Here is an 11,235-nt window from a genome sequence, read left to right as displayed (position 1 = left end):
TAGATGTGCAGAGTGAGAGAGAGAGATGATATAGATGGTGTATTCTTAGTGAGTTTTTGAGGGTTTATTTATTTATCCATTAATATTATGTATGGTAATCTACCCGTTACATCAACTAACAGGGTTAGCCTACAAGTTTAGCAGTCTGGTGGACACATGAATTGGGTGGTGGTGACTGCAGCAACAGAGGTGGCCTGGGGTGGAGTCAAAGTCCCGGCATGATTTACTGTCCCAGTCCGCCACTGACACATGCTGCTGATGCGAGGTGATTTCTGGATGTGACTGATGACTTTATCACTCATTCTCTGATCACTGATGCTCTTTCTGAAATATTCCTGCTTCTGTTGATCATCAAAGCCCTGGATCTCTGTCACACGATCAATAAATCGATCAGGAATCTGATTGGCAGCTGCAGGTCTGCTGGTGATCCAGATCTGAGCGTCTGGAAGCAGATTTCCCTCGATCAAGTTTGATAGTAGATCAGAGACTGAGGCTGGCTCATGTATATCAGTAATTCTCTTTATTTTTTGGAAATCCAGAGTATAATTAAACTCATTGAGTCCATCAAAGATCATCATGATCCTGTCAGAGTCATGAAGTGTCAGATATTCAGTGTATTCAAAGCATGGCTGCAGAAGCTCCATGAAGCTACACTCCTTCATCGTCTCTCTGATAATGTTCAGCTTCTGAAAAGGGATCAGAAATATATATTTGATATCAGTGTTTGATTTCTCTTCAGCCCAGTCCAGGATGAACTTCTGCACAGTCACAGTTTTTCCAGTTCCAGCATCTCCCTTCATCAATACGGTCCTGATATTGAACATGTTTTTACACGTGATCTGTCTCTTATCACTGCTGTGAGAATCAGGTTTCTCTGTAATGTGTGGTCCAATGAATGCTATTAACAGGTTTTGGGTGTTAGATGACTCTTTCTAATGTTGTGTGAATACCAGAGAAAACACATTCTTTTCTGACCGGACCTGGCGTCCAGGGCAGGATCTGATTCATCTGATGTGGAGACGTGATCTGATCTAACATACAAAAGTGTTCTTCTAGTTCAATTGTGAGTGTTTTATGTTCCCTAGTTTCTAGAAAGTCCTTTATACAAACTGAAAATGTGTCCAAAGCAGATGACTGGAACAACAAGTGTCTAAATATGACAAGAAATAGTGATGCAATAATTCATCTACAGATAACAAAACATTAATCTCTAATGGTATAAATCACATGTATATTATTAGTTACCTGAAGACTGCCTCTGTGTGCTGCTCTCTTGGCTGATCATGGATGGCTTGAGCTGCTCCAATAAAAAAGACAAACTCCACATTATGAGGCTAAATTACACTCTTAATATCTTCATTTAAGGTTTAATCCAGGAGACTTTAAACTATAGTTACTAAGACCCCGAGATCTACAAACACAGATCTCTATAAACACTTGTGCTCATATTAATGAAAAATAACATTACCTTGATGCTGGAAGCACCAGGCTCTGTTAATGCATTCAAATTCTGACATCTGCAGGAGAAGAATAGTTTTTTTTTTCACTTTGAGTAGAAAAAGGCTTACAGTAGAATAGTTTTCCTCAACTTAAGCATTTTCTAAACTTACAGCAGATTCTGAAATTATTTTATTAACCAATACTTATCAACTACCACATTTGGAAAAATCATATTTTGTCATAATTCCTTTTCAGTTTTTTAAAGTTTTGCATATACAATAAGGTCAAACCTCAATTTTGGTATTTTCTAAAGGCACCAGCAAAAAATAAAAATAAAATAAATAAAAAGGAAAAAAAGAAAAACGAAAGAAAACTGAAACATGACCCATATTTTATTATACCACGTTTATTTTGTGTCTCTTGTTTCTATTTCTTTGCTGAGTTGCGTATGAATGCCTGTCACACATTGACTCTATTTCACACTTTACCCTTATATTTAAAGTGTATCATAAAAGCTTCATAAAGCTTGCTGATCATGAATAGCATAATAAGGAAGGATGCCTAGTTTGGTGAAACAGGGCCTTCTTCAGCATATTTACACATATAACTGTCAAATATAACAGGACTCTCCCACCTTCTGCCTTCACTGGAGTGTGTTTGTGATCTCAATGCAGGATCACTGGTCACTTCATCTGCTCCTGTAGAAGATACTTCTGTTTCAAATGACCATAAGACAAAAACTTTTTTTTTTTTTTTTTTTTTTTTTTTACGAAATGATTGCTCATAGGATGTAAAATATAAAATGTAAAATGTAAGTTTTATGATTTGCATTTTAATTTGATGCATGTGAATGTTTGTGTTGAACTTTCCATTTAGTACTTTCTATTTAATTTCATTATTGGACACTTCTACGGTAATGGTACAACGTTGTTTTTCAAAGATGCTCTTTTGGAATTATAGGCTATACATTAAAATTATTTTTATCAACGCATCCCCTATATTTTCAGCAGTCTGACAATTGAATGTTTCATACCCCTTTAGCTCTTCATTCTCACCTATGCCAGAGTCACTGAGTGAAGTGTTGCTTTGAGAATCCAGACCTCTGCTGTTAGAGAGCCAATCAATCATCATCCGCTTTGCAGTTGGTTTCAAAACTAGAGATAGACAGAAGACAGTCTGACCAATGTTTTTTTTTTTTAAACAATCATCACACTTTTCTACTTAATGTCATTGTTTTTAATATTACTTTCCTCTTTGAAACACAAAGATATTTTGAAAGATACCTCAGTGTTTTTTTTTTTTTTTTTTTGCAATGCAATGAATGTAAATGGGGTCTAATGTTATTGGTTTCCAATGCTCTTCAAAATATTTTCCATGTTCCACAGAAGTAAGTAATATAGGTTTGGAACAGTGAGTAAAAACACAAGGATTATTTTAAGTTTGGTTTAAGCTCTGTTGACATGAGACTTGTCACACTGAATTTGTCTGTGTAAAGTTACATCTAATTTGTCAGCTAATATTATGCAAAGCCAGTCAACATGTCAAAGCACCAGTTTATATGTTTGCAAAGACATTGGAAAGGGACGTGACATAACTATGCACAGTGTTTACAATAAGTGAACCAAGCCACTGAAATTATGTCTGTAACAAGCCTATTCATCTTGAACTGTAGTCTCACGCTCAAAATGATATTTTTAGGAAAAAGAGGCACATACACTGGGATGGTTCAGAAACGGCTGGAGACAAACGACCCAAAGTGCTGGTAGTCGAGTGACCGTCTCCTTCAAAGTCGATACCTGCAAAACACAGTTTTTATTTAGTCTCACTTTTGTCACAAGTATGTTCTGTTCTGTTTGTTTTTATTTTATTTTTTTCATCCTGTTTCTATTTGCTTGCCTTAGTTAGTTCCCTAGTAAGTCTCCTTGGTTGTTAATTAATCGTTCTCGTAAATGCTACAGTATGAGTGTCACGCTGCTGCTGCTACTGCGAGGGAGCGCGAGGAGACGTAGGGGAATCCATAGAAAGTCTTTATTTACACAAAACCAAAACAAAGCACACGTAGCAGAGGGGATATACGAACAATACCAGATGCTAGGCATGGAAAGACACAGGGCTTAAGTGATGGGACTAATCGAGATAACAAGGGGAACACAGGTGGAATCAACTAAACATACCGAGGACAGGAATGGGAAGACCAAAAATGTGCATAGAGGAACACAGGGAAAACCATGACATGGAGCACGTGGGGAAACAAACACAAGACACAGAAACACAGGCCTGACAATGTAGTTGTGTGTTTTCTCCGTTGGTCTCCTGTTTATTGTGTGGATTTATTGTCATTAAAGACTATTTTTATAATCTCCTTTGTCATGCTCTTCACTACTGCCATTACTTGTTACAACCTTTAAATTTACTTCCATGCTTAAATGAACCATGTCTGCCACAAAATCCCAGAATTTAACAATGTTTTAAAAAATAAATAAATAATAGGTAGGAAAAATATGACTCACCAATACTCATACTGTTCCTTCCCTAAAAGAAGCATTTGATACAAATTAACATGCTGCAAATAACCTAGATAAGGTACACATTCTCAGATATTTTTTGCTAAAAGATTATCATACCTCTGTGAAAACTGTGTTGATGTCGCTGTATACGGTGTAGTTGAGTTTCCCCTGCGCTGCACATCTGATCTCATACTCAGTCTCTGCTCTCAGATCAGTCAGAGTAACTGTGTGTTGATTCTTCATCACAGGTTTAGATTTCCAGACTGTGTCCTGCTTCGGTTTATACTGTAATCTCAATCCCAGTGTATCAGGACACGATGGAGGAACCTTCAGAACCACAGTGTTTTCTGTGACCTCTGCAATGACTGGACAGACTGGTTTGGATGGAGGAATAAAGCAAACAGCTTCATCACATTCACTTTCATACACCAGAATACAGGAGCCAGGATTATTCTTCAACTCTCTTGAGGACACAATGAACTTGGCTGGTTTACAGTCTTCTGATTTGATCAAGTTCTTAAATATCTTTAAGTTGCTCTTCATGTTCTTTTGGATCTCAGGACTGAGCCAAGTCTTTTGCTCTGAATCAGGGCAGTTCACATCATTTTCTCCTTTTGTTGAAGGATTCGGATAGGTCTTTTGTTGAGGAAGCAGCATGTCTAAGCAGTTCAGTGATGTGAATGTGTAACAGACCAGATTTCCATCTTCCAGATCCATCCAGGTGACATCTAGATTGACTTCCACCTGTGCACCAGCATCCTTCAGCTGTCTGAGGACTGATTTAATGATCTCAGACTCTCTTTCTCTCTCTTTCAGCCATTCTGTGAGATCACTTTCACTGAATGGAGATTCCTCATGTTCCTGTAGAAGTTCATTCAGCGCTGTTTCCTTCATCACATCTCCACGGATGTTTGGCAGCAGAGAGCCAAGTTTCTCCACAAGTCTCAGCTTGTACTTACAGCAGTTTTGCTTCATTTGCAGGATTTTATTCTGAAATTCTGCAAAAGTCAGAGCAGGAGAGTCTTTCAGAAGATCACTGCATCTCATCTCAGCTGTGTTTAGACTCTTAATCACTGATTCAGTTTCTTGGATTAGATTGATGCTGATGTCCTTCTGAAGTTTTGAAGCTCTTGAGTGAAGTTTGTCCAGAGGATAAAGCCTAACTCTCAGAGGAACCGCCAGCTCTTTCTTTTCTCCCAGCAGTTTTGGAAGATCAGTGAAAACCTTCAGAGCATCTTCAAAAGAGGTCGGGTTAGTTGGTAACTGGAAATCACCGTAAAACGTGCATGTGAATTTCTGGACTGCATTCTTCTGCGCGTCATTCATCTTCAGACTGATGTTTGCATCTACTGAAATGTATTTGACTGCCTCAAGGGCTGCGTTTACTTCTCTGTCTACTGTAGTTTTGTTCTCATCTGCTGACACTTCTCTGTCAAACACAAAGCAGGCGTCTGCTCCATACAGCACTGCTGTCACCACGTGTGTCGCTGCATCATTATCAAACACGTCATGATAAACTATATTTTCAGAGGCCAAGTGGTTCATGGTCAGTTCTTCAAACCTGCAGGTTGAGTGATAATGCAGCGTCAGTCTCTGCTGTCTGAAAGACTTCTTGGTGTCGTTGAGATATCTGGCTGCTCCTGTCACATTGACCAGTCCTCCTAAAAGACTGAGTTTCAGAGAGCCGTTGATGTTCAGTAAGCTGGATTTGTCCTCAATGGAGTCTGAAGCTGTGACTCTGAAATCTGTGTTAATTTGGGGACGGGTTCGTATGTTCTGCTGGAGCTTCTCTGGATCCCACAGTGTGATTCCTGTGATAAGAGATAAAAAGAGGTTAATACAATAGTAAAATTTATGCCTATAGACACAAAACTGATCAGTGTGATATGACTTTTCTGCTGTAAAACTCATGCTGTCTGATGTTTTTAATATTTCAAAATGAAATAAATGAGCTTATGTGGTGCATGGGTTTATTAATGTTTCCCAACAGTATTGCAACAGTCAAGCATGATCAGTCTCTATTGAGATATGAGTTAATATATAATTGTCCTCTGACACTTACAGCAATACAATAAATGATGCACAGAAAAACCTATAAGGAATTGTCAGCATTGTGACCAACTGTAATTCACTGGTAATCATTAATTTTGTTGATATAATGCATTTATTTATTTATACTTCTAAATTGTATAGGCTACAACACCTTTTCCACTCTAGAATGTTAGTTTTATGATAACAAGAAAATTCCTTGTCAAAAAAGGCAGCTTAATCTAATTTGTCCTCAGATTTTAAAAGTTAAACTTTTACACATCACTGCCATCATGCCATGAGCACATAACTGGGTTCAGCATCATCGACTGGATTTATTTGTTAAATGTTAATTTCTCAGTGATGTTATAGGATGGATAACTGAAGGTAAACAGTAGTGTTAGTGTTTCTGTACCTGGTATGAGAGCATCTTTCCTGCAGTCATACAGCATCCCCAGCTGGAAGGGTCTCCCTAGAGCTGCTGTCTCAATCACATTCACTCCCACTGTATCCATACTAAACACACAAAACACACCAGTTACTGAGCTGACACATTTAGTTTTTTAGTTTTACTTTAAAGAATACAGTGGCTAAAGGGATTTGACTCAGAAAAATAAATAAATAAAATATCAGCAGCCTGTTTGCTGATAATGAATCCTGTTCTGCTGGAGGCTTATAGTTCACACAGACAGAACTGTTTTTATATGTCATCTAAAGAAAGGTGTACTAGTTTATTAATAATTGTGTAGTAGTATTGAGCAGTTGACAATAATTCTGTTTTCAAGAGTGGAAGATCATTTCATTAATGTATTACCAGTTTCATTTCTTTCAGTTAAGCACAGTAAATATAGCTCAACTTTTGTTGTGGTCAATTCACATTCTCAATCATAAACTGAAGCCTTCAGTTCTGAACTTTGTCCGATCTTTCTTTTTTAACTGTCATTTTTTTTTCTTTGTAGCCTACTACACCAGGCTGTTATTGAAAATAAGAACTTGGTCTTAATTAACTTGCCTGGTTAAATAAAGGTTAAATAAATAAAGGATTAAATACCTGTACACTGGAGTTTCCTTTGAGATGGAGACTGAACTCAGTGTTCACCTTTCACACGTCAGGAATCTGTCAGACTAGAAACAGAGACACAAGCTGTGTCCGAAATCGCACACTCGTTCACTAATCCCTATATAGTGTATGACAGTTGAGTGGACTATATCAGAAGGAGTGAACAGAATGAAGTGAACAAACATTTTTAAATATCCACCAAATTATCATCATTTTTGTAAAAAACAAAGATGCCAGTCAGTAAATTAGTAAAATATTAAACTGAGTTAATGCATACATAATATATTTTAATATAAATAATGCATGAAATTAACATTAAAGCAGAAATAATAAAGATGTAAATGGCATCTTTCATTCAAAGTCGCTCGTTTGCTCTGATTGTCTTTTCCAGCTCGTCGGTTCTTTGCATTGGATTGTGGGAAATAGTGCCTCAGCGAGTGTAACTCCTTGTACCCACACTTGCAGTCTTGGCCACTTGAGAGCTCGTGCGCGCAACGGGAAGTAAGTGTGCAAGAGTGTCCTTAACGCACACTAAATTGACACTATCTAGAATACCGCTAGAATTTATACTTCTGCGTCAACCTACGCCATAGGCTAAATGTCAGTATTCATTTATAAAGCCCATCATTCATCATGTTTTGGAAATAAATCGTGAGACTTTTGCTGAGATCTCGTGAGAGGTCAAGGAAACCTTTCCAATGTATGTGAAATATTAATAATAATTAGATATTACATACAATTTGGTAGTAAAACAAAGAGTTGCACGTTTTATTAATGCAAATGAGTAGTGGTGATAATTAATTTGTGCAAAGTTTGCAACTGCTGTTTATCACTAGAAGCACCACAAAATTAAAATGTGTCATCTGTTATACGGAGTACTGAACAGACATTTAGAAGTTGATTTTAAAATGCAAAGTATTGAAAATAAAAGTAAAGCTCTGTAAACACTTGCATTTTTACAACCATATAAGTGTGTCCCTTCAGGTAATGAAAAGCTCTACACACACTTGTGGTCTTCAAGCTCACTTGAACACTTGGACAAAATACAAGTGGTGCAAGTAGTGTTTTCACACTGAAAATTCCAAAAACAAAAAAGTGCACTTTAAATACCTGGGTGATGCACTTAACCGAAAAAAAAACAAAGTGTGGAATGGACACTTCATGCACTCTGTGACAGAGGGAAGGGGCTACCAGACTCCGATTATTAATGACAAAATAACTTTATAAAATGTATACACTAGCTTACATGGTTGAGTGCATAGTGCGTCATTTGGGACGCAACTTCTGACTCAGAATTCGGACAGCACTACAAAATGGCTGACACCCAATATAGTGGATAGGGGGACGGTTTTGGACACAGCTAACATTTAAGTGCATTTAACACACGTTTACTTCTCATGAAAGATATTACATGATTCGTGCTGGCATTCATTAGATATCACTTGTATAGGATATATATATATATATATATATATATATATATATATATATATATATATATATTGAGATTCAATAGGCTTTTTCATTTGTCAAATGAGCAAATCATATTACCGTCTGGAAACCCGCTTCTGGAAATTCGTTCTCACCGCTGGAAATGTTTAAGATCAGTTATAAAACCCCTTCAGGATAAACATACACTAGAGTTTTAAACATACAACATATTTGCGATAAAAATACGTGTTGTTGCATCCTTGCGCTACTTCCTTGAGTTTTCTCCTCGTCTCGTGTCTGTCTGTACCTTCACTTTCAGTTTCTCGCTGTTTTTATACAGTCTATGGTTTCTCTCTAGAATGGTGGGGTTTCGTTGACAGTCAGAGGAGGAGTTTGAAAGTGGAGCTGTTTAATATGACTCTTTCTGCTTGCCGGAGTGACGCGCTGTTTGCTTTACTCATCGCAGATAAAATGGATGTGATATTTGTCAAATACACAAGATGTTTGAGATGATTACATGTAAAAACTACTTTGATTAAACTATTGCTACTCAATACAGTAGAGGAATAAAATTCAAATAGAAAAGTATATTGTTTAATATACACTCTTAAGAGTAAACTATTGCAATTACAACAGGAAACACAGTTTTTAAGGTACACAATCTCCACCTCAAACATTGCCAAAAGATAATGAACACCATTCTGCACAAAATATGACAGTATAAGTTATCAGAACTTAAATAAATATACACTATATACATAAATGTGCCAAAAATATATAAACAAATCAGATATATAAAAAAATTTAACAAGAGCAGAGAGCAACAATAATATAAAATATTAAGAATAATATACAAATAAAATATAGAATCAAAATAGCACAACTCCTTCATCATACAAATGTGAAAACACACTAAAGAGAATCTAGTGGCAGAGGATGCTACAAAATATTTTAGAAGTGCCCCTGAAATTGAAATTGAAATTGAAATAAAAAATACAGCTAAAACATAATATGAGGGTTACATAAACATGCCCTTACACATTTAGTCTGTCATTACACGCTATATCCTCCTGAGACCCAGAATTTTTATATATATATATATATATATATATATATATATATATATATATAGATTTTTTTTATTTTTTTTTTATGTCATCTCATTGTTTAGAGCATAAGAAACAAATTGTAATAAAAAAATAAATAAATAAATAAATCCTTTTTGAAATATTTTATTTTATTCATGTCTTGCTATGTTCTTTGTAGTGGACATAGGACTCAGTTGTTTAAAAAATAAAATGACGAAATTATATGTAACAAAGTAATTTTTTGATTTGAAACCCCATAACGTTTTGACATAACATAACAACACAGTATTATTATAATCATCATCATTGGCAGTTTCCTTATCTTATACTTAACTCTAATGCATTAGATGCAACTCTAAGTATCTGACAGAAGTGAAGCTAGTGAAGAAATATTTCACAGGTATAATAAGCCATGTTTGAAACCACCAAAACAAAAGAACCCCGCCCCCCTAAAAGAAATATGACAAACACATCACAGGCACCTCCCCCCATGAGTGGACACGCCCCTCACTTCTGATTGGCGGGTGTGTTTTGGTGCTCAGCCTGATCAACTTTCAAAAACTTTTCTCAAAAATCACTTTAATACCTTTAATAAAACAATTTGGAGTACAATCTGCTCACTTCAACACACAAATAGTGAAATATGGATTCATAATCACACAGAAATCATGACAGCGAGTTCAAAACTCATCGTACCTTAAGAATCATATATTTAAAATCATAGAATTATATTTAGCAATAACATGCCTTTAGGACAGGCCCATTATCTTACTTTAAATCCCTCTGTCACTGGAACCGGTATGGAGCGAATTTTGTGACAATATTCATCAAACAAATCCAGCATTTTGCAAATAAACACAATCTGCTTTGCAAAGAAAAACTCGACTTTCAAACAAACGCAAAGCGATTTGCAAATACAAAATTCTATTTGAGAGAAAATGCAGAGATGTGACAAATATATTTATAGTGTGTTACAACTGTGAGAATCATTTGCATTTTTTTGAGGAATCTTGGTTTGATTTTCTCACAAATGCATGCAGGCAGATTTTCTCACATGTGTCAAGTTGGATTTTCTGACAAATGCAATTGAGCAAGTTTATTTTCCAAAAGCAGCAGATGGCGCTGTTGGTCAATTTACGCTAGTCTCCTGAGATCCGAAACATCTGTTTACCATTTCAGACCAATATGAGAAGATATCCTCACTGTCCAGAGTGTGTCTTCACCCGTGTAGCGCACCAACATCCAACGGGCAGAAAAAGAAAGTAGGCTAAATTCTATGTTGAAGCTTGACGTTTTGATGGCATTTTTCGGGGGCATCTACTGTACATGCTTACCTGGCTGACCTCAGATCATTAACATGTGAACAGAGCGCTAGCGATAATGAGGTGAAACATGAGAAACTTTACCTCTCCTCACTTTTATATGGATTATATAATCAGAGAATATTTGTTTTCAATTTGAATTGGTTTTAAAAATTAGACATTTTAGGCTTTCTACACATAGATGTACCATGTATGTGAGGCACATATTCACTAAGATTTAGTTTGTTTTATTCAAGAAAGTTCCCAGAGGCTGAGATGGCAGAGAGTGTGCCCTGTTTGTTTTCTTTATTTTACAAATGTACATTGTTTTGTTGACTATACACAAATAAACGCACACCCTTTGCAGTTTCAAACGATGC

At 36.2% G+C, this 11,235-nt stretch overlaps 1 protein-coding gene across 3 annotated transcripts; it reads right to left on the bottom strand.

Moving 5' to 3' along the window:
- Window positions 1–498: 498 nt before the first annotated feature.
- On the bottom strand, window positions 499–8,784 carry LOC109104645 (verrucotoxin subunit beta-like). Of its 3 annotated transcripts, none has more exons than XM_019117923.2 (11): window positions 8,587–8,784; window positions 7,027–7,100; window positions 6,391–6,491; window positions 4,065–5,758; window positions 3,951–3,972; window positions 3,156–3,236; window positions 2,496–2,594; window positions 2,075–2,153; window positions 1,469–1,517; window positions 1,246–1,297; window positions 499–686 (listed from the first exon to the last, which is right to left on the bottom strand). In XM_019117923.2, exons 3-11 carry the CDS (start codon window positions 6,488–6,490, stop codon window positions 649–651), a joined length of 2,214 nt encoding a protein of 737 aa, XP_018973468.2. In that variant the 5' UTR covers window position 6,491; window positions 7,027–7,100; window positions 8,587–8,784; the 3' UTR covers window positions 499–648. The 3 variants fall into 3 exon arrangements, with proteins under 3 accessions (XP_018973468.2, XP_018973470.2, XP_042609030.1); XM_019117925.2 differs by having other exon boundaries at window positions 2,075–2,138; XM_042753096.1 differs by having other exon boundaries at window positions 7,027–7,092.
- Between the last annotated feature and the right edge of the window lie 2,451 nt (window positions 8,785–11,235).

This window comes from Cyprinus carpio, chromosome B25, assembly GCF_018340385.1.
Source record: "Cyprinus carpio isolate SPL01 chromosome B25, ASM1834038v1, whole genome shotgun sequence".
Lineage (NCBI taxonomy): Eukaryota > Metazoa > Chordata > Actinopteri > Cypriniformes > Cyprinidae > Cyprinus > Cyprinus carpio.
This window is presented reverse-complemented; position numbering and strand designations above follow the sequence as displayed.

Bases quoted from the DNA above. Each gene is read 5' to 3' on its own strand.
- LOC109104645 (XM_019117923.2), bottom strand. From the start codon at position 6,490: ATGGATACAGTGGGAGTGAATGTGATTGAGACAGCAGCTCTAGGGAGA. The intron at 5,759-6,390 runs GTACAGAAACAC...CTCTTATCACAG, and splicing joins GAAAGATGCTCTCATACCAG to GAATCACACTGTGGGATCCA. The intron at 3,237-3,950 runs GTGAGTCATATT...TGTGTTTTGCAG, and splicing joins AAGGAACAGTATGAGTATTG to GTATCGACTTTGAAGGAGAC.